This window comes from Talpa europaea, assembly GCF_964194135.1.
Source record: "Talpa europaea genome assembly, chromosome: 3".
Classification (NCBI taxonomy): Eukaryota; Metazoa; Chordata; class Mammalia; order Eulipotyphla; family Talpidae; genus Talpa; species Talpa europaea.
The window spans coordinates 119036698-119063819 of record NC_140069.1 but is presented as its reverse complement, the minus strand read 5'-3'; the positions used below and the strand labels follow the sequence as shown (position 1 = coordinate 119063819).

The window sequence follows — 27122 nt, the reverse complement described above, 5'->3', positions numbered from 1 at the left end:
CACCTGCCACATATTCTGGAAGCCTGCTGGCACCAGCCAGATGAGGCGCTCCCGTGTTTGGCACAGATGCTGAGCCATGGGTGGTTGCTCAAGGAAAGGCCAGGTCCCAGCTTCTGTTTCATTCCATTATGTATACAATACAGATTAATAAGCAGTAAGGAGCCGATGTATAAACAGCAGTTACATATTTTTAAGTTCCCCTTTTGTACAATTTAAAATAAAACAAGTATACACTCCTTTTTTCTTTCTACTGTACTTTAGCACCACAGGATATCAATTTTCAAGCCTATATCACCTGATAGACATATATGAATCTGGAAGAAAATAAGGCAATTTGGTTTACAATGTTGATAGTTTTAGCTTACTTAATTGCTCTAATGGAAAAAAGCAAATCCTCACTCATATTATTAAATCATTTCAATGCTATCAGTATCTTATGGTCAAACGAATTCAGGACAAACGGTGAGATCTTGATCTTAAGTCTTTCCATCAACAGTCAATGTTTATGCAAGTACAGACTTAAGAACACAAGCATCCTGGTTTAATGTTGCTGTGAGCCCTGTGGAGAGAAAATCAAAACTCAGTGAATGTTTCCAAACCAAACACAGTAATTCTAAATATAAAAGCTAGGGTGCATAAGATAATGTCTATTAATTTACGATTAAAATTTGGGTTTATCAAAGGTGATGATTTATAAAAGTTTGCTAGTATCTGTTGGCTCAAGCATCGAGAGAATTTATAAAAATGATGAAGAGAGAGATGGACTAGGATGAACAAAAAAGGAAATCCAGGTAAAATCCCATCAACTAGATTTCAAAGTTCATAAAAATTTAGATCCGCTCTCCTCTTCTTCTGGAATCAGGCTACTGACTACTTTCTTAGAAATTTTTGAAAAATTTAAGCAAATATAACCTTATACAGTACTATAAAGTAACTGGCATATATGCAAAAAGAACGGAAGACGTTCTTGGCTAGCCCCCCTGCTGCAAAGTACTGATGTCTTTCCTTTATTAAATATTTCCAATTAAACTTTATGTTCTATCACGTGAAGTTCCCTTTGTAAGTAGTCTAAAATTGCCTAACTTCAATTGGCAATTGGATTGCCAATCCAGTGATAGAAAAATTCTAAGAATTAAGTCTATTCAAGGGTGCATTTATCATGACGTGAACTTGTTACCAGTCTTCCTGGGCCTATTCCTTTTCCTCACGGAGGCTTTTAATGTAGAAATCCTTTGGAAATGGTAAAACCCTCCCCCGCCACTGCCATTATCTCTAGCACCTTACCAATTAAGAAAAATACACCACCCCCAAATCAGAAAATTCTTCCACTGTGGTATTAATGGATTAATGTCCTTCTTCTACTACATTCCAAAGTTAGTTTTCCAGCTCAACATTTCTTGACATTCTTAAGAATGCATGAGATTTGTACTTTCCACTTTAAAGAGTAAATGTCACTTAGAGGAGGCAGCCTGCCTTTTATGGTGGTATAAAAATATTAGGTTTTGAAGTATAAAAATTCTGAGAAACAACATCAACACCACTTTTCAACTTGCCCATATCATTTGGGAGATAAATCACAATAATTTTAAGTAACTATACTTGTTCAGACATACTGAATTGGTTCTTTTCCTTTTCCAACAGTCAGGATTTAAACGTTTTTGTTCTTCAGCCAAAGCCTTTGCTTCTAATGTATACATCCTCCTCTCTTCATTCTTCATTTTCTTCCACCTATCACCAAGGATCACACTTATGGCTCTGTAAAAAAAATATTTACACAATGATGAAAGCAAGATTTTTTCATAAAACTCTTGTCTAGTGCGGCTACTTCAGGAAGAAATGTAAAGTTAAAATTAAAAAAAACAAAATTTTTGTCCAACACAGAGAGGGAAAAGGTCAAGGCTATAGTCATTTCCAGTAAAATCCCAAGTCACATGGTCCATTTGTCATAACTTTGGCAGTTAAAGCCTCCTGGAATGGTGCCGATATTTCCAATTGTCAAAGGACATCTAAAATGGCTAAAAACTGGATGTTCTACTAAACTCAGACTTAAGGAAAAATGGCTTAAATTACTGTTGGATCTACTGTTACTTTTAAAAAGATGTTTCAGATACTGAGACAATGTTTACTGTCAGCAGCATGAAGAATTCACTTTGGATTAAAAGTTATTTTAATAACTCTAATATGTGCCTGTAATCTATAGAGCAACCACAGTGAAAATGGATAAAATCAAATTGGATAAAATCAAAAGGGAAAATGTCAAACTAAAAAGATTCATCATGATACAAATTTGAAGCTCTTCCCTATTTATCTACGCTAGTCTATCCCCAGACCTATTAAAACAAACGTTTCTTCCAATACATATAAACTATTTTCCTACTAAAGAGATTTTTTAACCATTAATGTCTTGGCAGCCATGCAAAACAAAGCCCTTGAATGACTGCATCTAGTATAAAAATGACTACAATTATTTGGAAGCAAAAGATAGTAATCTGTGCTTTAGAAGAAAAATAACCACAGAAGTAAACCTGTAGTAAATATTTTCTTAATACATCAGTAAGTTTTTCCAGTAAATACTAAATCTTTCTGTATTAAAATAAAACCCATTTTCTAGTCTTTGATATAAGGTCCTATAAAATAATGGTTGACACACTAACCAGTAGAACAAATCTATAGTAAATATTCATATATGTCAATTCCCAAATCAAAGATGCATTTGATACAAGAAGGTTCTTTTTAAAATCTAAATACTTAAAATTTAGGCTCATGAGACATTCAAATATGAATTCAAATTTGAAAATGGACAGTCATTTGACTTTCCTCATGATACAAGGGTAAAGTAATGGTAGCTTTGGTTGTCGGAAATAGACAGGAAGAAGATAACTTTAACGGGCAGAGAAGCTTTTAGTAGGTTTTAGTAGGTAGCAGAGAACTCTAGGAGGTCAGATTAAGAGTACAAATGGAGTAGAATGGATTTGTTAATTTGTATTCCTGATGGGCCTTCTTGGTGGCGCAAGGGGTTAAGATGCAACCTATGAAGCTGTCCGCAACCTCTACAGCATGAGTTCAATCCCCAGCCAGGGAGCAACCCACATGGTGCAGCAGACCTCTCCTGACTCGACTGCTCCTCCCCTCAGCAGTGTATTTTAGTTAATCTGCCTGTTTTGTTCCCCACTCTGTCTCTGGTGAATCCTCTCACCACCCCGCATCTCTGGCCTGTACCCCAGCTCTTGTATGCATAAATAAATCTTTTTAAAAAAAAATTGCATTCCTGAGCTCTGCTGAAGACCACTTTTAAGTTTAGTCTTTTCACAAATCTAGCAACTCTGATAAAATGCCAATACTGCAATCCCAAAGTGGGACACAATGTAAAATAAGTACATCCTGAGATCTTACACAAGAAAGTGCTATTCTTTTCCGTATAGCTTTTCTATAAAGATGGAACTGCGGCCCCGTAGAAAGTGGCCCCATATCACTAGGTAACCTAATTATCTGCCCAGGTATTATAAAGTAATTATACATGACCCTAAGATGTTCACTTAAACTTTCCACTTAGCCTATAAAAATACAAAGATTATTTAAATGAAAAAATAACAGCCACTGAAGAGTAAGTCGGCTTAATACCCCAGTTACTATGAACTATACTGAAATATTATTTATCATAATTACAGTGATCATTATTTTTACCTGTTATCTTTCCCTGGATACATCTGAGTATATTCAACTCTGTATTTTTTGGCAAAAAGCATGAAGGCATTCATTGGTCTTTTGCACTTGTTAGGAGAAGTGGCACTCACAGTCCCTGAGCTGTGGTTTTTGACAGCTTTAGCATACAAAGAACTGGAAGAGAGCTGTGATGATCCGGGGGAGCCACAGTTTTTACTGAATCCAGATCTTGCAAAGTCTTGGCTTCCTGGTCCTCCACAAGACAAAGATGCACGACGCTGCCGAGCCATACTACTGAGCACGTAGACTGCAGAAGAATCCATAGGCGTGAAGTCATAGCTAAAAAACAAAACATGGTTATAATTTAGAATATCTGATTTGTAAAATCAGAATAAAAAAAAAACTAACATCTAGTTGGAAATTTCTATGTATTTCCCATTACCAATGCTACTTTACTTCACCATTGACAATTGCTTATAAGATGTGTGTACTGAATAAAATGTTTTAAAACTACAGAGAATAAAAAACTTTTAAAAGACTTCAAAGCCCCCCAAGGAAGCTATTATAATCTATATACTTATAACTTGCCCATTTCATACTTTAGGTTAACTTTTGATAAATTTGATAATCTGATTTCTTGGCCTCAGATGCCTACAATTAGAAAATTCAAATATGGCAGGCATATAGAACTAAGGACTAACTGCTATAGAAAACAAGATGTTGAGTATTAAATGTAGCTAAATGAATTTGAAATTCACAGTAATCAGGGTTATTTCTTTAGGTATAAACAGGCACATATATATCAGTCTCCCCAAATGATCATCCTTTAAAATAGCCAAATAACTCAAAGTATGAAAAGTTCATATTGTTTAGGAAAGGCCCTATCTTGTTTGGTATATTGTTTATGTATGCATGGAAATAAGCACATTATCGCTTCCAAACAGTCTGCTGGGAAGGGTATTAGCCTCTCTTTTATACCAAGAAACAGGCTAAGAGAAATTATTATTCTCCCACGGCCTCACAATCACTAGTTCCAAACTCAGTTCTGCATGTCCACCTCCAGAGTGATATTCTGCGCTGCCATTCTAACGTCAAGGTGAACAATTATCAGACTGACAGAAAATTAGAGCTAATATTGTAGACCCAGCCTAGAGGTACACCTGTCAAAAAAAACTTTGTTCTGACTATTCCTCCTGCTTTAACTTTTAATCTTAGCAGAAAAACTTTTTATTTAGTTTCTATTCTAAACACAGTTCTTAATTCCCTCCCTGAAATAAAAACTCTGGTAATAATCAACACAGGTTGATAGCAGCTATAGGAATAACAGAGTATCTGACTAGAGGTAATTCATTTGAGTATGAATTAGTAAGACTGATAAAGGGAGCTAAATGAGTAAGAGCCACCCCACTCACTGTACACAGTAAAAATAACTTCTGCCAATTATCAACCACACAACATCTGTGTAGTCATGACATGAAATAAAGTACCTCAAAGTATAACTCTAAAATCAAATGAGCGTTTAGCAATCTGTACTATGTCACAGAAGCAACTTTGTACTTAAGTTCGTCCCAAATATAATTTTGAAAACAAAATTTAAACAAGCAGAGAAAAATAAATACTGTGTATCAGTTGTGTGGAAGCTATGAAAGCCAAACTCATAAACACAGTAGAATGGTCATTACCAGGGGATGGGAAATAGGGGAACGGGACAGAGATTTGAGAGTAAAAGAGTAAGTCGCGGTGATTTAATTTAATGCACAGTACAGTGAAGGTAGACAATACTGTACTATAATCACCAAACATGCTAAGATACTAAAAATTGTTCCAGTGGACAGTAAAAAGGAATGATAATTATGTAACATGACAGAGATACAAATTATCACAGTGGCAATCACATTACAATATATAAATGTATCTAATTATCTTGTTGTCCTTACATTTACAGTTATAATAGTCAAATAATTTCAATTTTTTTTAATTGGAAAAAATAAGGTAAAGTGAATTGCTTAACTGTGAAAATCCCACCATCTAGTGGCAAAAATACAATCATCACCTGCTTTCATTAGGGATACAATTTAAAGCAGTCTGAAATAACTCTTATTACAATTCAAAATTTTGACATGACAACAAGAGTACACAGAATACCCAAAAAAATAACAATCTTTTCTTATACTCCCTCAGCATTCTCTTTACCCTCTGTAATTCCTAAAAGGTGCCTTTTGTTTCACACTTCTCTACCTTTAGTACACATGCCATTCCTTACACTTAGACTACGCTTTCCTCCCTTCATTGGCTAATTGATACTCCTAAAAACTCTTCAGTAGTGTAGTGTCTATTAACTATGTCATATATATTAACTCATTTAATCATCCCTTCAATATTCTCATTTTACAGATTTTTTTTTTTGTAAAACCCACAGGGATCACTTAACCTAACCCAGCTTCCACAGCAAACCTACTACAGAGCCAGGATTTGAATCCAGGCACGAATCCAGCTCATGTTCCTATCAGGCTATGCTGTCTCTCAGTCAGCCCATGCCAGCCCAACACACAGCTATTAATCCATTTCCTTTTCCAGACTAGACTCAAAAGAGACATGCCATAAGTTAACTTACTTTAAATCTCCCAAAACAGACTCTCATATTTGGTGAGAGGGTAAAGTGAGGTTAGGTAGTTTATTTAACTTGCCCATATTACTAGTAAGTGGCAGGCCCCAATTAAAAATTTTACATATTTATAGTCTAAAGAATTATTTTTATCTCATTTTCCAAAGAGTGTATATGGCAGATGCAATCAAACAAAATTTAGATTCCAACCTTGCAGGTGTTTATTGAGCAGACAGCCTGTGCCAGCACCTGTGCTAGTGTCTTTTTTCTGTAATAATCTTCACGTAACCTTTTGATACATAAATATTACTAGCCTTATAATTTTATTACATTGAGTGAAATAAATTCTATAGGCCACCAGAAACTCTTGAGAATCTCTGCTTAATACCTATGAAATTGATTAATTATCTTAGAGAATGAATCTTAAAATCCCAAATGTAGGGCCTCCCTGGTGGCGCAAGGGGTTAAGACGCAATCTATAAAGCTGTCTGCAGCCTCTGCAGCACGAGTTTGATCCCCCGGCCTGCCAGGGAGCTACCCAGATGGTGCAGCAGACCTCTCCTGACTCGCCCGCTGCTCCCCTTAGCAGTGTACTTTAGTTGATCTGCCTGTTCTGTTCCCCGCTCTGTCCCTGGTGAATCTTCTCACCCCCCACACCTCTGGACTGTACCACAGCTCTTGTATGCATAAATAAATAAATCTTTAAAAATAAAATCCCAGATGTATCTACATACAGTCTTTTTCTGGATACCTTCTGGGAGTAAAATAACCTACTGTCCCACAGTTTGCCCATCACTGGGGATTTTCCAGAGATGTGGGACATTTTAGTGCTAAAACCAGAAAAGTTTCATACAATTTGAGTGAGTGGGTCAACTTTCTTGACTGCCAAAACACATGGGTTCTTGTCCAATTCGACCGCTTACTAGCAAGGTAATCTCAGGTAAAATCATTTCCATCACAATGTTTCCAAATGTCAAGTTTTGCTATTTTTACTATTTGTTAAATCATGCAATTTTTGTCCTTGGACAAAATGAGTATTTGAGAAACAAAGACAGAGTTAAGTAAAGGGAAAAAAACCCTGACTGAAAAAAAAAAACCAACAAAAAACAACAACTATTAAGAGACTTAGGAACTGGTGAAAAACCAGCCAGATATAGCAATTTATTTTTATATTAACTGTCAATTTATCTACTTAACTCCTGGTTATATGCACATGGTGCAACTCACTTTTCCTATATAACTACTCTATGTAAAGCTCCCATAGCTATTATTTTACTTCAATTACCTAATATTTTTCCACTTCATCACATATATGCTTCCTCGTAAGTATTTCTCTTGTTATTCTAAGTCTTTAAAGGTTTAACCTCCTACTACTGATTTAGCAATCACTAGTGAGATTAGGGATAAACCTTAAAAGAAAAATAAAGAATGCCTTATTACCTTTTAAATGTATCAAAAACACCTGAATCATCAAAGTTAATGGCATCGGGGTGTCCAGGAGGTAGACATACATCACCAATATGGATTTCACAACACGGAATGCCATGCTGTACCACAGTCAAGCTTGGATAAAACGATGACCAACCTAAAGTTAAATCAGACAATGGTTGCATAAAGGATGGGGATTGACAGAAAGCACCCTAATTATTTATTTTAAAATAGACATACTTTTGAGTCTTACAAAGTTTTTGCTTTAGTCTTAAGAGATTTTCTAAGACAATTCATGTATTTTTCCCATAAAGCAAGCATAAGTATTTTCTTTAAATCATACTTTTTAAAACTTTTTGCAAAAGCCTACTAAATCTAGTTTAAGTTAGCACCTTATTAATATGCAGTGTCTATCAATCAGCACTCCATTTTTCTATATAAGCTAGTAAGTGATGATTGAGAATGTGAAATGGTCTATAATTATTATATTTAACATGGTATCATTGTAATAACTCTGAAAAATGATTCAGGAATATATAGCACATTGGGTAATCCTAAACCAAAATAAAACCAACGGAATGGTCCACTTCCCAAAGTATAGCAAGATAACAGCTTATTAGTATGCTACAAGAATCCAAAGTTCTTCACACCCACAGAAGTAGAACTCCACTGAGTACTGCTAACATACTTAAGCATCATTAGTTATTATTAAAAGGCCACTTACTAAGATGGTTTTATTCAGTTTGAAAGAAATTTTCCCTTCAATTTTTAGAATTGCACCACAAGACATAATTATAGATTTAAGAAGTTTCTTTAAAAAGTTACTACAAATTCAAATTAAGCCCTACCTTTATTTTTAACATAAAAGGGGTGGTCCAGCTTACACTCTACAGTAAGTAAACCATCTTCTACTGTACCGGGATCAAAAGTCAACTTCAGTACAGACTCGCCAAATGATACACTTTCTTCGTGTGATAACAACTTTAGACCATCAGAACCATATCCCTGAAAATACAGGTAGAGTGAATGAGTTTAAGTTCCTAATACATGTAAGATTGTGTAGAAAAGGTAAAAATAAAGACAGGATCTTGTGTTTATGGAACGTTTGACCCGGTAGTAAAGAAAAATCACAAATATAACGTACTACAATATAAGACAGACTTTAGTTCAAGTAATGCTAATGGAGTTTAATAATGTGAGGTATTAACTCCAAAATAAGAAAGATAATTCCCATTTGAAATGGAATTTAAAAGAAAATTGAAATTTAGAAACGTAAAAAGAAGAACAGGCCTTACACCAGGAACAGTTGTAATTAATAACTTCTTTAGAGTCTAGTGCTGAATTTGCTAAAAATATGAGACAAGTTCACAATTAGGGCAAGGCAGACTAAAATATAAGGAGGGGCTGGTTACTGAGTAAAGGAATCCTAAAGACAGCCAAAGTGCTTAAACTTTCCTTTCAGAGGGTACTGGTCTGTCAATACAAGTATTCTTATTACTATGGTTGTCAATTTTAAGATAATGATAAAGACTACAAAATATAAGATACTTCTATAAGTATTCAGTTTATTTGAAGATACAAGGAGAGAGTCTTGAAATGACAGATACAATGGGGTAGAACCAGACTAAATATGAATTCAACCAATATTTATTGAGCATTTAGTACATGCCAGATACTAGGTTCTGAAAAATCAAGCATTAACAACACATGATCTCTACCCTTAACCTCACCAAAAACAAAGGAAACAGACATGTGAGCTATAATATCCATTATTAACATGAACATGAACAAAATAATGAAGGAGAAAGGGTAACTAAAAAAAATCTTTAAGGAAACAATTGATGGATTGAATGTGAAGGGAGGAAAGAGAATAAGTCAATTTCTTGGCTTTGTGTCTGGCAATCAAGAAGGATAACAACATTAACAGTTTAAAAAAAAAAAAAAAAAAGCCAGAAAGGGAAAGAAAAAGATGGGCCCGATCTTAGTTACACTTAAAGCTTGAAGAACTGATAGCTATAATATTTCTCCACAGATGTCTAATATTTAGCTGGAAAATATGCCATGTATTCATAAATAACAGAATTACAGAATCTTCCAATTCTCAGAGCTACAAGTCTTCATCCAGTCAAGTTTTATAGATTGAGAAGCCTACACTTAGTTGGGCTACAATGTACCCAAGGTCACTCATAGAATAGTTGCTAGAAGAGCTAGAAAGAGCACAGGCCCAAGGTCACTCATAGAACAGTTGCTAGAAGAGCTAGAAAGAGCACAGGTTTCCTGATTCCAAAACTACTTCCAGAGGCCATCAAGGAGGGGTTGCTGACATTATCCGCAGAGAGGAATTGGTGAGGAGTGAAGAGCAGTGTAGAAAGAACCCCAGTCAAAAAACCTGAGGGAGATATTAGAAATAATCGGGGCACTGCCAAGTTACACACAGAGCAAGAGAAGACAATGTCAACTAAGTAAGTCAAATATTACAGAGATGTCAAACAGCAAGCAGAAATCTCTAGAAATTAGAATAAGGCTAGTAGTAACATTTGAGACAACTTATTAAAGAAGCAGAGGCCAAAGTCAGACTGGCGAAGTTTACTGTAAGAAGAGTGTCAGCAAGAGGGGGAAAGTGAAGGCAGTCAAGTCAGAACTATAGCACAGAACAGCAGGATCAAGAAAGGAATTTTAAACAAGATTACTTTACAAGCCAAATTTCTCTGCCTACAGTGAGATGAAGAAATTAAGTATTTCAAAGATGAAAGTTGTCAACTGATACTTATCGTACTGCTGGCCAGTACTGCTTTTACTCAATGGCTAAGAAAATGCTAGTTTTATGAAGTCATTTAAAAAGCAACAATATAATAAACTCTTAATTATCTATCTATAGGGGAATTACTTTATAGATGACCTAAGATAAGGCTTTTGTATGCTTAGTCTTCTATTTATGCATAAATGCCAGTTTAGCTTTCCCCAACATAAAATGTATGAAAAGAGGGCCTCCCTGGTGGCACAAGGGGTTAAGACGCAACCTATGAAGCTCACCACAGCCACTACAGTACAAGTTTGATCCCTGGCCAGGGAGATAGCCACATGGTGCAGCAGACCTCTCTTGACTCACCCGCTGCTCCCCTCAGCAATGTATTCAGTAGATCTGCCTGTTCTGCTCCCCACTCTGTCTCTGGTGAATACTCTCACCCCCGACACCTCTGACCTGTTCCCCCGTTCTTGTATGCATAAACAAATAAATCTTAAAAAAAAATGTCTGAAAAGAAATACACAATTTCCCATCTAAGAAAGTCTAGTCACTGCTCCTCTCTATCACGCTAAGCAACAATGAGTAGCCATAAAACCTCCACCTAAAATCTAAGATGTCATTTAAATATGAAAGTAACTAGAGGATATGCATATTAACAATAAACCTTAAGTTTAATTTTGAAAGATCTGAAAAGTTGTAAGAACTTTAAATCAACCTTGTGACTGCCGATTTGGAGATCTTCCTCATGATCACAGCCTTCAGCTCTAGCAAAATCTTCAATATCCTGCCATTCCTTATTGCTTCCCTTATGAAAGCACAGTCGTGTGCCTAAATTTTAAGTAAAAAACAAGTATTAGATATGGGTCTAGTGTGTTACACAAATAAGCTACAAAAGGTTCAAGTACAGTTTTACCTTTCAAAAAACAGTGCCACGCAGTTGAAGGCCAGGAATTGCACCACCCCAAATCATCATCATCTGAGAGGGAGGACATGCAGAAAATGCCAGATTCTGACTCACTATTTGCCTACAGAGGAAAATACACTTGACTTTAAACATTTTTAAAATATTTGTCTTTATCACAAAGCTTCAGGTTCTCTTATTAGTGGATAACTTAATCATTCTAACCTTCAAAAACTGAAATTTTTGGAAGTTTTAATTAGACTTATGTTCTACAGTCAAGACTTTCCTAATATTTAATCGTGATACCTAGTATCTAAGCCAGATCACTAGCAGAGCAATGAGACATACTATTTTTCATCTCTATGTGCTTCAAAAGAATTCTTACAGGGGGAAAGTTAATACATTTCAACTGTTGTGCAAGCTTCCTAGAAGTTTAATCTCATGAATAAGCTTACCCTTTCATGTCTGACTGGTGTTTCCTCCTTCCAATGGTGATGAGGGAAGGCTGGCTCACTCTTAGAAGAGGACGACACTGGTGGAGGGCGTGCATAGGAATGTAAACTTTTGCTAGTAGCTATGATGTGTACAGGAGATGATCTAAAATACAAAAGTAGTTTTAACCATAAAGTGGAGGTCTTTAAAATAAAGCTTTCCTTTTGATTACAAGAATTTTCATATTCAAATTCTAATGTTATTACATGTAAGACATCAAAGGAAAACACTAATAAAAACATCCTGACTTCATTTATGATATATGCTATTCCTTTTTTAAAATTAATTTTTAGCTGAAGTAATACGGCGGGATCCTCATCAGGTATTACAACCATAGTGCATCCACTGCCAGTGCATCCACTGCCAGCTCATCCACACTCTCCTGCCACAGGCCACAGTGCCTCCCTCCCTCCCTGTTTTTTCCCTCCCCAGCAGGGCTTCTCTTGGTGTCTCAGTTCTGTAGTCCGCCATCAGGGGTTAGTTTTTCAGCTTGTCTTTGTCTATTAATTTATATTCCACTATAAGGTATTCCTTAACTTCTCATCCAAGCCCTCCTCCCACATTTGAACACTATTTTTAGTGTTTAAAATACATTTCACAATGTATTTTAAATTCTAAATTACTTTTCATTCATTCATTCTTTTATGTGAACAAGTATGTATATGCTTTCACTCATGAAGGATAACACCATCTTTCTTCTACTCTGATGTATTCAGTCAGTCTCCATGTGAATAGGGCAGTATGTTTAATAGGGAACCCTTTACCAACCGCCCATCACTGGACAGAGAGAAGAACTACCTTAAGCTAAAGTGCTTAAACTTATAGCAGAAAGTTTTTGCAACTTCTCGTAACTGGACTATTTCTTGTCTTCCCAATGCGAACATGTTGAAAAACATCTACATTTAAGGGCCAATTGTTTTCCCCAGGCTCACCTTCTGCACTTTTCCCCTTAATAGTCTCTCTATCAGGCAACACTCTCTTTAGAGCCCATGGAGCCCCCAAGAACATGGTGAGATCCTTCTCCCACAAACAGATCAACTATTTGTGGGAGGGAAATACTAAGAAGCAAGCTCATAAAAGGTGACCAGTAATTTGAACTGAGTGGGTGTTTGGAAAGAAGCAGAGATAAGAGTTCAGGGGTCAGGAGGTAAATTTGCTTGAAGGGACAGATTTCTGAGATGCCAAATAGTATGTTTATACTAATCCTCTTTTTAGAGAGGGGAGAAGGGATAGCTTACTTTTCAACTCCCTAAAAATTTTATTAGCCTTCATTTTAATTTTAGCCTTATTGAAATTTTTCATTCTATCTTTGCTGCAGTAATAATTTTAAGGATGTGAAACTATACATTGCTTTCATGTTTGTATCATCTCTTAAATAATAATCCTTCAAATTTCTGTCTTTTAGCATATTCTCAAATCAATTTGGAATTTCAAAATATAACTGCTAATGTTTCATCTTTCCCCAATTTCTTCCTTTAATACACATTTGGATCTTCAGAAAGTATTAGAGAATGGGCATACTGCTAAAAATTCCCCTAAAGTTCATCCCTGACTTTAGGACTTACTGGTCTCTTCATCACTCTGTCTATGCAGGGATAATATAAATTTTACCTGTCCTCAACCCCTTGCTACTATACAGTTATGACTTCAGACATCCAGAGCTCAATAACTACCATATTTTAATACTTTACAAGAAGTTGCAAAAATTAGGTAGTCACTATTAGTATTACAAGTCGGGCAAGACAGCCAATCATGACTGTTGGTCTTGTTCCCTATGAAGAAGGGAAGCATAGAGAAAATGCTGCAGAAAATTAACTTACATTTTTAGGGAGAGACTCCTTTACTTATGTTTTTACTTATATTGGTTCACTTCTAATAACATGTCCAACTTTCTATAAACTATGTTAATTGTTGTGACTTTCCTATAAGAAATTAAAAGTATGTCTAAAATAGGAATTTTATTTTTATAACATAAAGACAGTAAAATTGAGGGGCTTTTTAAAATGTCTCTTTTTTAAGATTTTATTTTTGTGTAGAAAAATTGGGGTGCAGGCCAGAGGTACGGGGGGGGGGGGTAAGAGGATTCACCAGAGATAGAGTGGAGAGCAGAACAGGTGGATTTCTGAAATACACTGCTGAGAGGAGCAGCAGGCGAGTCAGGAGAGGTCTGCTGTGTCATATGTGGGTTAGCTAGCTCCTATCTGGGGACTGAACTCAGGCCACAGCAGTTATAGTGCTGAGACTTAAGCACTAGGCCACTTGGGAAGCAAGCATGAGGGGTTTTTTATTATTAAAAAATTTTTAAATATTTTTGCTATTAAAGATCCCAAATGAAAACAGGGACTGTAAAGTAACATTTTGAAAGGCAAATATACTGTGGACCTCTTCTCACAGAATTAAACTGAAGTTAATTAAATTAATTTGTTCTATCAAATATCCTGCTGCAGAGAAGAAAAGCAGCATAATTTAAGGAGTTGCAAGAAAACCACACCTTCACACCTAGAAAGTTTATTCTCTAGCAAAGAATAGTGTAGGGGAGTACTGCCATAATTAATTGACCAGTATGGACTGCAGTCTATCCCCCCAAATGAGTACAAATCTGGGTATTTCTTTCCCCTACATACTATCATATTTACCTATGTCTTTTTAAGAGTTAATTTTAATTTTATAATTTTAGGGATAATTAATAAAATAGTAAACACTTAGGTCTTTCTAGGAAAAGCTGGAAACCTCCATAATTTTGCAGCACACTTCTTCTTAGACTTCAGTCTATGTATATAATAAAGTGGTTTTTACCATTGAGAGTCCATCTTAATATCAGGAAATCTCAGTATTACCAAACAAATGACTAACCTAAAGTCACATACACCATAGAACAAAATAAACTTAGACAAAAAGGAAACATACTCAAGGCTATTAAAAAGTTTATAATTATGGTTCTTTAAACAAAGAGTTTTCAATGCTATAAACATATATCATAAAAGTACTTCTTGTTCTGATCTTTAATGACTTTAAAATATTTGTAAATATTTTTGACTTTGCTGTTCTCATATTTATCTAATTCTCAAAGTATGAAATCATGTTATTGAGTAATATAGCTCTTTGATCATAAGACAAGGTGCTTCATTTGAATGATTCACTTAAATTCTACTTTAAATCATTAGACAGTTAATAGTTAAAAGCACAAAAAAGCAAACAGTTTTAATGACATGTTTTCGATAAAAATATAGCCAATATTCCCACCTGTTATAAAATGAGCATTGCATAAGTGGACTTTGTGGACTGGTGGCGATATTTGCTAATTCTGTTAGCCAGTCCACCTCATTTTCACTGTAAGTATTTTCTGATATGTCTGAGGTATTTTGGTTCCAAGATGGTCTTGGATATTCTTGATGTGAAACATCTGAACTTAGCTGGTATATGGCAGATTGGGTAGGATCACTTTGAACAGCCTGAAGTTCAGGAAGGTCATCTGCAAATAAACATACTCACAATTATAAAAAGGAAATTAATAATACATAGAACTGTATTATAATTACAGCTGGAAGAGAAATCCTCAGGTATAGCTAATTAATTTTGTGAGAGGAAAAGTATAAATTCAAAATGTTCATTTAAATGAAGCAAGTTTTCAATTTTTTAAAAAATGGTACCTTATATATTTCAAGGGCAAGAGAGCCTAAATAAATAAAGCCAAGATTGTAAATGTAGTCTGCTGACTTCACTACATAAACCATGTAATTACAACTATTCATAGACTGGGAAAAAAAACAAGGTTTGTGTTTTTTATAGTTCACCTGGTAGTAATCCACATACCACTGAGACATTTTTACATTTAACATGTTAATTAAAAAAGACATGTGTATACATACACACTATTCAAATACTTTAAGCTGTTACATGTTATGTGTATACATATATACTTACTATTCAAATATTTTGATTAAGCTGTTATATAACAGTGAAAAGAACAATTTTCTAAGATGAGACTATAAATCGTATTATACATTTTTAGGTACTATTTGTTCAACTTATCTTTGCTAAATTATTTCTTCCTAAGAAACTCTGAACTAATATTAATTGGTTATTTTTTCCTGTACATTCAGCAGTTCACAATTTTTCAGCTCCTCGTGAGCGAGGACTGGAAATATCATCCAAGTGTCATTCATGTATGTACACACCAAGACTATGAACACTGTAAGAATTCTAAAAAACTTAATTTAAAAAAAAGAAAAAGGAGGGGAGAAAGGCACCTTGCAGGTCTTTTAAAAACTCACACATGGGGACAAGGGGAGGGGGGGGGAGGAGAAGTGGGATTAGGGTCAGAATAAGGGGGGAGGGAATTGTATGGGGAACATAACCAAAATGAAAATGCATACATTGTGCAAAAATGAAAAATGATGTAAGAATTGTATGAAATAATTTAAAAAACAAAACAAAACAGACACACACACACACACACACACACCATGAAACATACCTACAAATGCTAGACATTGCTGGGTCCCTTCATTATTTAAGTCAAGAAACTTTCTAAATGTGGGAGTTTTCCTAAACCATCACTGTAAAAGTACATCAGGTAAATATGCTAAAAGCCTTATAAAACTACAGAGTCTGACTGAGAAGTACTGATTCAGGATGTCCGCTCATAAAACTGACTAGAAGGAATGCCCTTTTTATGGAAGAGCCAAAGTATCATACCAATATCATGTAACGTCACCGTCACTTTTGTGCTGGTGTGGGAGTTTCCTTTCCTCATAGCCAACATCCTTCCTTGGTGATCACTGTCTTATTTACTGTAAAGAGTAGATTTTTACCTTTCAAGTTCAGGGAATTAACTACCTTCCTATTTGCAGTCATGAATGGTAGTACAAGGTTCTGACACCCAAACCTAAAATGTGATGGTGGAGAACCCAGTGCTTGACCACAGAGGTGCTCCTTGTACAACAGTAACTACTGCTCAATCAACATTAAGGTCCAGCAACTCCTTGGCATTCAGTTTATGGCCCAAGCCCATCAGGAAATCCACATTCCCTAACAGTATTCCAGCATATAATCTCTGCCTCAACCATTTGTAAAATGAGGATAATCCTATCTTCTTAGGGTTTTTCCTAACATTAAGGAAGACAGCATATTAAAGACCAACAAAGCCAAGCTGAAAAGCTGGGCAGCAAGCCAAGGTCACTCATTAGCTGTTTACTATCAACACCTCAAAGCAATACAATTTCAAATCATACCTCCACAAACCTACACAATTTTATAGGTCACATCTTTGGAGTAGCTCAGTAGTAGTGATAACCACAAATGTCAGATCCTCAAGTTTCAAGAGTCCACTGTCATTTCCCCATCATACCAAGGAACACATCATGAAGAGCGGCCAAGCATAATTTACTGAGCTCATTAGATGCTTCAAAAGTAACATCTTTTGAAAAGCTACCAAGCAAAGTTTTTCTAAGGTGCTTAAATCAATAGCCCAATCTTCATCCACAAAGTTAGGCAGTTTAATTTGACAATTTGTAAATTGATCTCTATTAACCATAAACAGCTCAAATTTATTTTGGTTTGAAGTGGTATTTTACAAGCAATAGTTAAGGCGACACTGAAAACTCCTAGTGTACAAAATGTCACATACTTCACATAGCAGCTCCAGACAGGTGGAAAAACTGGCTAAACATGAAAATTAATCTGAATCTCAATGAGATGCCACAGAAAATTTTCATTTTGTTTACCAAGCTCCATGTGCTCATCACAGGAGTTGTATCCAGGTGAGGATGGCAAATTTTCATTACACTGTAGCAACTCCAATGAGTCATTCATTCCTGAAGCTCTCTTGTCCATTACCAGCAGGAGTTTCTGTACTGCATTAGGCATCTGATTTGTCTTCACTTCCCACACCATGTTATGGTGCTCCGACTTAAAAATAATATAAGAAAAAATGTCAAATCACGTGAACTGGAGATTTTATAAGTATAAAATCATTCAGAGACATCATAATGTTGTATTTAGAACTTACATTGCTATTTGTATCTCCTTCAATTCCTTCAGACCAGGATAACTCTGCTATTCTGTTTTACAACAATGTCACCAGCACTAAACTATACCCAAATCTCAAAGGATTTAATACCCTTTAATATTCATTTATAAAAATATTTTCTTCTAAAGATTAATAGCAGAGTAGTACATACTTTTACTGCTTTAATCCAGTTAACTCTCAGATCCAAATACTGAGATGAAAAGAAACCTTTCTTTTACTTGTATTTCAAATTTTAAAAAATTAAGTTTCCTCAAATTAAAAAAGACTGAAGAAACTTTTTTTCTTTTAAAGATTTGAATTCTCTATTTACCAACTACATTCATTCTTTTCTCATCTTCTGGAGGAGAGCGAATTTAACCAAACTTATATTCTCGGGAACATATAGGAGTTTCTTAAAATGGCCATCTAATATTACATGTTTCATTAAAAAGTTCCTATGTCTTTTTGCTTTTTTTTTTTTTAATTGAGGTACCATTAGTTTACAACACTCTAAATGAGATGGAGGAACAGGATCACACCCTTCAGATGTATGTTACCACACCCACCACCAAGGCACCCACAGTCCTCCCCCATAGGCCACTTTGCTTTTCCCTTCCCCCTCAGTCTCCATTCTGCAGTCAGATTTCTAGTGTCTGGTACGCGTTTAGTTTTGTCTGACCCTTTGATCTTTTCTTAATGAGAATCTGGGAGCTAGCCATAATAAAAAGATACCTGTTCCTCTCAAAGGGTATTAATTATTTCCAGAAAGATCAATGGTAATCATGGGAAGTTTGGTTATTTACTAAACAAATAATAAATCTACCCTTATATCTCAAGGGTACAAGTTATCACAAGGAAGAAAATAACACGTTAACACACCAAGTAATTTCTCAAAGTCCACCTGCTAAATTTTGTTATATATTCCGCCGTTGGACTATGATCAAATTGATTATTTATCACGGGTGACAACAGCAGGAAAATTTCCTGATTTCTCAGGCTCCATACCAAATCTCATTTTTAAAAAAGCTGTGATCTAATGTGAATTACACAAAAAATTCTAATACAACATACAGTGTTTCCTCAAAATAAAATGTATTACTGTTAAAAGTCACTAAAAGTCAAGTACCCCAGCTGTACCGGTTACCAAAAAAAAAATCAATGAAAAGATGTTAAACCACGTTACTTTCTAAATCATTATGTAACCCCAAGATACTGGCAACACTGACAAGTTTTTTTCTACTATTTTTTTTTTTCCACAGTCTCATTATACAATGTTTTCCTGACTGACTATAAGCTATACAATCACTATGGGGAAAATTTTTTTAACTTTTTTTTAAAAAGGAATATATTGAGTTTAAGCCCATCAACCAGATTTAGACACTCTTATTATTTTGGTGTATTTTTAATTTACAATCCAATCGCCTTTTCATATACAGATACCCACAATTACATATTCTCCTTCATAGTTCATATTATACATAATTGATAACCTTTCTTAATTTTTTCAAAGACCTATTTTAAAGTTACATAACATTATATCATGTTATATACCAAAATAACCTCTCTCTCTTGAACATGTTCCCAGTTTTTTCACTCATCTAAATAGGATAGAATTTACATCTTCATTTTTCAAAAGAAATATTTGCTTACACCTGATTATTTCTTTAGATTCCTAGAGATAGATTAGTAGATGAATGCAATTAAACATTTTCTTAAGGTCCCTGACTCAGCCAAACTGTATTGCCTTACTTATTTTTAATATTCTATTGCAAATGCTTTCCGCCTGCACCCTTGAAAATGACCCATATCCTGAACATTGCTTTAGAACCTTACTCAATACTGATGGTAAGATGTACTATGGAGTAGTGAAAAGGGCACTGGGTTAGGTGCAAGAAAACATGGGTTTTGATTCTAGCTTGATCACTTATTAAATACATGACCTAAGTGAATGAGCGTCTTTACTAAATCAATGTTTTTAATTTGTAAAACAGGAGTAATGATGCCTGCCTTACTTTTCTCCTAAAGTATTTGAGAATGAACTAAAACAAAGTGAGTTAAAGAACTGTAAAATGACCTTCTTGAATTTTTTTTAATCCGTAGAGTGACATCAGGCAATACTTTGAGCATTTAATAACTTAAGAGTCATTAAGAATAGTTAATTGGAGACCATACAGGCTGTTCAGCCTTGGCAATTTCCTACCTGGGAAACATCAGAAGTTATCTAACACATCTCAGTAAAAGTCATATATCATGCTATTAATTTAGGCTAATAACAGTTTAAGCAATGTTTGACACATTTCCAAGAAATTAACACTTTTCTAGTATAATACAATCTATCACTGACTGATGAGTCTCATATGTATACTACAGTTACAACAAATCTGCTGGAGCATAACAAATGATTTCTTACAAAATTACTGACCCCAAGAAATGTAGCTGGTAACACAAACTGGCTTCTCAGATATTGCTGGCCAAATCTTGATTCTGAGCCTCTACCCTCTCACTGCAAAATCAAGCAATCTTGCTTGACCAGGGATTCTCAACCATTGCCTGCGTCAAGCCCCACCTCCAGACAACCTGATTTATGTGGTCTAGGTCTAATGTGAGAACCGGTGAGCTGAAAATGATTGCAAAATTCCTTTCATCCTACTTATGTAATGTATACATTCAAGACACTACACTAATTGAAATGCTAAATCTCAATGATGTGAAAATTTATCATGAATCTCAAGGAACCTACACTTTGTGGAAAGACACAGCAAATGACCATGGCTATAGAGTTGGCTAAAGGAGGAAGGGCAATCTCTTAATGAGAGGAACTCAGAGTTAGACAAGTTAAGATGACAGAAAGGATACCTACACAGGTAGCATAGCCTTGTGTGTTTTGGGGTCATGGATTTGTGGTGATGGGTAACAAGGTTGGAAAAGTGGATAGGGATCAGAATCTACTTTAGGATAATTGGTTTGTTTCTTTGTAGACAAGACAGACTACTAAAAATAGGTTACTTAAGTTTACACATCAAATTTGCTACTTACTACCTATGTGCCATGGACAATTTAAAGTTTTATGCCTTGTTCATGAAAGTAGTAAAAGTACCTGTGTAGGTTGTAAAAACTCAGCAATTTAATGTGAAAAGCCTACATTAATGCCTAACAGAGCTAACAGCAAATCCTCAATGTAAACTTTTTAGTAGCATTATTAGCAATGATCAGAAAATGGAAATCCCTGAAGATTTCTGAGTCAATTTCTTTGTAGTAAGTCTGACATGCTCAGAATTATACTTTAAACATTCCCTGTGCATCTATACAAAATCCAACTGAAATCCTATCTAACTGTGCAGGAACAAAACTAAGAAATATTTAAAAGAGAGTGGATTAAAGAGTGTATTCACTTTCCCAATTTCTACGCAAGCCACCTGCCCCAAGCTTCCTTTGCAAGATTTCTCACAAAAGGTAATTGGTGGTGTCAGCGCAGATTCTTTATTCAGTACCTCCTAAGACACAAGAGGAACCAGTCATTCTATGTGAGTTCTTTGAGTAGCTAACATTCACAATTTACATAGCAGTTTTTAACTCTAGCATATAAATCTTTCTGACACCTTAAGTATGCAGAACATAATTTAACTAATCTTAACACAAACTGCTTATGAACGTCTATATTATGCTTCATGCAGAGAACGTACCCCTCCCCCCCTTTATTTTGAGATTCAAAAGATGCACTATACATGTATGCCTCTTCCGAACCATCCTTAGTGTATGAAACAGAGCTGCTTTGGGGGCTGGGGAAGGAAGGGTCGTCACAGAAGCAGAGGTACACAGATGGTTTTATCTTCCCTCTCCCGCAGACCTCTTGGGCTTTCTCTCTTCCCCTATCAGCAGGTCCTACAGTAGCCACCATTCCACCACTTACCTTACACTAACATCTACTTTCAACTTCTATTATTTCTCCAGCACCTTGTCTTGGCTAATTGGCAACACCCCATCACAATATCTCTTAAATGAAGCTGGAAAACACAGCTACCTATAAATAACAAAAGGAACCAAATAAATTGTTGAACGTGAGTTCTATGTGTTTACACTTCTCATTGCTATAAGCTATCAAAAGTTTGACTCTGAGATAATGTAGGTTATGCTACTGTAAACCCACTGAATGGTAATAAGGAGTCTAGATTTAGACATGAGTTTCACTCTTGCTGGCCAAGTAACCTGGGGCAGATCCCTTAACCTCTGCTTCACAGTACCGCTACTTATGTCATAGGGCTACTGTGAGAATTAAACACGTGGAAGCAAAATACCAACCCACATACAAGTGTTTTTTGTATCTCATTTATCTCTGTCAAACTTTTTGGGGGATGCAAGGCCTCTGATATAGTAAAGAAGTACCAAGAGCCCTTACTCAAAACACTCCACCATGTACATTACAGCAATCAGGCATTCACTTTGATAAACAAATTCCTCTTGTCAAGTATCTCCTGGTAGAGCTAACCCTATTGTTCATTCATGCTTTTGTATATTCCACTGGTATTACAGGATTCAACATAGTTTGCCGTGTGTTTTAGTTAACTCTGCACATGTCATCTCTTCAATGGATCAGTGGTTCTCAAAAAGAGTAAAATTCTCTAGCAGTTTTATTTTAAAATGTCATGTTCAATATTACAAATTTGAGCTGGGATGAGAAGGCTCTAAACTTTTGTTTTGCAAACTTTGGAAAGACACGAAATCTTAAAAAGATGGAGAGAGAACTAGAAATAACTGTCACAGTGACTGAAAAAGAAGGAAATGAGGTTTATTAATAAATGCCTACCTACTGTGTGCAAGCATTTTCACATACATCATGTAATTTTATATAACTCAAAACAGTTTCAAGAACAAAGAAATTATTATGGATGAGGAAAACAGCTTTGATGACTAAATGGGACAGTTTTGTTTTTGGAAAGAACTGGCTAAAAAAACAAAAACTATTGAGCAACATAGGTTAAACACCTACATTTCTCCTACTCTTCTTCCCTGGAACCTTTCCTTTCTGTCTCATATGGATTTCACTACAAGAATCTTCTACATGCCCACCCTTCCATTCCCAGATCCCTTAGATGTCTATTAAGCGCATACTGAGGGTAAGAGGTAGTGAGAAGGTAATCTGTGATTAGTTTATACCTCAAACATGAGGAATTGAGATATTTTAAATGGATTACATGATTACAAGCTAAAATGCAACCTTCTATAATAAAAGCAGCTGGGAGTCCTAATACAGTTATTTTATAATATTTTCAATTTAGATTTTTTTTTTAAAAAGACTTCAAAGAAATGTTTCTACAATTCTAGTTTGCCACCTTGCTAATAGATCAACAAAACAAAACCCCCATGCCCCCCTCCCCACCACAGCGAGTGGTGGTCTGTTGGTAGAATACACTACGGGAAAATATTACTATCACCTACATGACTGAAATTCAACCTCTGTGCCTTATTAATTATAAATGAGACCACTATCTGTCTACTTACAATTATTGTAGGTATAAAAGATATTACATGTCTACCTAGTTCCAAAGCATTCCTATCTTATCAGTCACACCTGCACAGACCAGACTCCTTGCCTTTGGACAGTGCCAAATCACATCCATACAAGTTCTTATGAATTTCATACTGATTCAACAGGAAAAGCTGATATTGATGAAGACAATGGAAACCTCCCCCCCCCCAAAAAAAACACCAAGCCACCCACAAATCTGTCTTTAAAAGCAGTCTCCATTCTAATAGGATTTATGGCTTTGTATGAAAAATCCTGAAATCACCTAAAAATTCACATATGAAAGATACCTGTTTTCCTAAACCTGATTGTAATCGTAAAATATTTCACAATTTCCATCACAATTTGTGAAAAAAGAAAACTAAGTTATCAACAATAACTTAGTAAAAATTCAACTGTTAATCATTTTCTATAGAAAATGATAGCACAAATTATGATAGGAAATAACAAAGAAAATGTGTATCAAAACATGAAGGAATATGAACATTACTGATGTATCAGGCAGCTAATAAGAATATTTTCCCTGAATTTTGTGATATGTAAGATTTTTATCAGTTTTATAATTTTTTAATTTGTTCAGATTTAGATCTCATTCTAAGTAAATATTCACTTCCATACTTAAAAGATAATATGTGTAATATATCTGGCACTGTCTCATTAACAGGGTAGTAACTTCATGAATTTATGACAGGAAAAAACAGCCTGATAATTTCATTGCAAAGAGAAATACAAGAGATCAGCTTGCCATTCGGCCTGACCTTCAGCGCCTAGTGGTTAATTCCTTAAGCCCAGGCCATTCCCCTTCTTCACTGTGCATTTGAATAGGGAAGAAAAGGTTCAAAGACAAAAAAAATAAAGTGTCTTAAAGTGACAGTACTGTGTTTGAAATCTGGGAAGTAGGCACTGAGGCAGCAAGGACGACTGGGAACACAGGTGTGTAGGGAAATCGTGGGAGAAGGTAACCTTTTACCTTGTATACAGTAGAAATCTGAGACACAAGCAAAGGGGAAGGATTTTCCAGGAAGTAAGATAACCAAGCTTATGAATGAACCTAAATTAGATGGAAACTATAGCATAAAACGAAATTTCTTTCTATAATGTATTAATCAGTTAGAATAAATACCATTATTTTGCTGTCGTTAAATGGCATCCTGAGAACAGAGATGATAAAAACTTAAGTGGTTTCAATTCTTTTGAATACAATTCCAGTTTTTTTTAAATTGTCAAATACTGCCTTCTGAGCAAGAACACAGTTTAATCGAGCAAAATGAACAGATGACGCAACAGTTTTCTTTTTTGAATTGAGGTATAACTGACATGAGATTCAGGTGTGCAACCTGTTCAATATTTGAATATACTGTGAGATGATCGTAATAAGCCTAGTTAATACGCACGCGTTACACAGTAGCATTTGGGGGAGGGAGGGACTAAAACTCTCCTGACACTTTACAGATGTGGAATCCAGTATTACTAACTAGGCTAACGCGTTGTATGTTACATTCCGTGACTTACTTTGGAACTGGAAATGTGTACCTCTTCACTCCGTCACCTACTTTCTTGCCACCCTAACACTAAAATACCGCCCCCCCCCCCAGGGGCAAAAGTACTAGGAATATATTACAAATGTAGATCGTCATCAGTAAACTGAAAAGTATTTATAAAAGTTAAACTTATTCCAATTCTCAAACGGTCACTTTAATTTCGAAATCAGTGTGAGGAGTCCTGTGCTACTGCTCGTCAGCGGCAAATAAGCCCCCAGCACCTCCTGGAGCTGCAGCGAGGGCTCCAGCACCGCCAGCCACTGACAAGCCCCTTCAGGTCCCTCCAGTCTCAGCATCAGCGGCACCCGGAGCAAAAACCTCATTTCAGCCCGGCACTATCAGTGCTCATTTAAAAAAAAAATAAAAATAAAAAATAAAACACTGCAGAAAACTTCCTCCGAATTAACTTTGCAGAGCGTGGAAAGCGGAGCCTGGAGAAACCCCCGGGACAGCAGGCAGCGCTTCGAAGTAGCTACGAAAACCGGACCCGGGCTGCCGATCTCGCCCGGGTTCTTTTTGTTTTGTTTTAATCTGCCTGGGGCAGCAGCCGAGGTTGGAAGGCGGGGACTGGGATCGCCTGCCAAGCCTCCGCTCCCGGTCACTCCGAGGCAGCGCCGCCCGGTTCACGCCAAGTCCATCCCCCACCCGCTTTCGCCATTCATCGCGCGCTCCCCTCCCCCCGTCATGTGACCGCCGCCCGGACTCCGGGCTTGTTTTTCCCCCTCGGCGCAGCCCCACCGCGCAGGCGCCTCGGAGCCCATTCATTCGAACTGCGTAACAATGAGCCCCGGGGCCCAGCGGCTCCGCGAGCGTCCCGGCTCGGCCCGCGCCCCCGCAGCCCCTGAGGCGACGAGGCCTCCCCGGGGCCCCCCCCCGGCCGGCCGGCCCCCCACCCCGGGCCGCCCTCCGGCCCCCCGCCCACACGCGGGGAGTTGAAGGCAAACTTTGCGGGGCAGCCCCGGAGCCGCGTCGGCCCCTTCTCCCCGCGCCGGCCCCACTCCGCGCCCGGCCCGGCCCCCCACCGCGCTAGCCGACCCCAAGCGCGGCCCCGGCCCCCCCCCCAGGCCCGCGCCCCCGAAACCGCCTCGCGCGCCGCCGCCGCCGGGAAGCCCAGGTGAGCGCGCGGCAGGCACCGGTCCGGGGGGCTCGCCGCGGGCAGGCTTCGGACGGTGCTCAGGCCCCGGCCTGAAGGCAGGCCCTCGAGGGAGGGGAGCGAGGATCCGAGCCTGCCCCGCCGGCCAGTTCCCCCCGGGATCCTGCCCCTCCCTTCCCCACCCCCACCCCTTCCCGGACTGGAAGACAACAAACCCGCCGCGGAGTGCGGGCAGCCCCTGCGCGGGCGGCCCAGGCCGCGACAACACCGCCAGCAGCTCGCAGACCCCCTGTCCGACCGGCGCTGGCCTCCCGGGTGCGCGTTACGGCTCCGGCCACCGCTTTTAATCCTCAACCGAAACTTTCCTACTTACCAAACCCGTCGCCATTACCAAGTCTTTCAAGCTTCGTCTTCCCCCTCCCCTCAACCCCACGGGGGTTGAGCCTCCTCCCAGCTCTTGCACCCTCTAATTGGCCCGAGGAGCTGTCACTCGGCTGTTCCACTTTCTCATTGGGTGATACCGTGGTCCTCCTGGAGGGACGGGCTTGTATTGACTTTTGTGTTGTGTTTACTGGAGAAGATGGGATGTCAATCACCGGAGTGAGCCCTTCGGATTGGATTGCTGCCGAGACGCCGAGGCCCCCGGCCAAACTTTGCCCCCGAAATGCATTGTGGTCTCGTAGTCTTAGCCTGGCTCCCTTGCTCTGGGAAACTGCCAGTGGAAGGAACCGGTTGGACTACAAGTCCCAGAGGTGCGTGCAAGGTGCAGTCTTGATAGTAAACAAGAGTCATAGGGACACGTGTATCAGCTCGTTTGTTTTGGTGTCTGGAACAAAAGGGAGGGGGCGGAGGGAGGGAGTATTTTAAAGCTATGGCCTCTTCTCTTCCTCTGGGCCTCGCCTGGCACTCAGGGCAGCCTCGGCCTCTCACTGTACCCATTCCCAACCGTAAACTGCCAGAGTTGCTCGCTTCTTCAAGTTTGGCAGTAAGCCAAGGTATTGTTTTAGTGAGAGGGGAAGGAGATGACTGCACAAGCGGAAGCAGTCAGCCTCGGGAAGGACCCAGTCACCCACAAATCACAGTCCTGGGCTTGAGGGGGCTGGTAAAGGTGGTCTGGGC

The 27122-nt window shown here is 37.6% G+C and overlaps 1 protein-coding gene across 1 annotated transcript; it reads right to left on the bottom strand.

Moving 5' to 3' along the window:
• Positions 1–541: 541 nt before the first annotated feature.
• On the bottom strand, positions 542–26445 carry HBP1 (HMG-box transcription factor 1; the record flags this gene model as incomplete). Its single annotated transcript, XM_084229975.1, has 11 exons — positions 26377–26445; positions 17562–17745; positions 15079–15307; positions 11799–11940; positions 11356–11467; positions 11158–11270; positions 8545–8701; positions 7709–7853; positions 3685–4002; positions 1614–1755; positions 542–559 (listed from the first exon to the last, which is right to left on the bottom strand). The coding sequence occupies exons 1-11, from the start codon at positions 26389–26391 to the stop codon at positions 542–544; spliced, it is 1575 nt and encodes a 524-aa protein (XP_084086101.1). The 5' UTR covers positions 26392–26445.
• Positions 26446–27122: the final 677 nt, after the last annotated feature.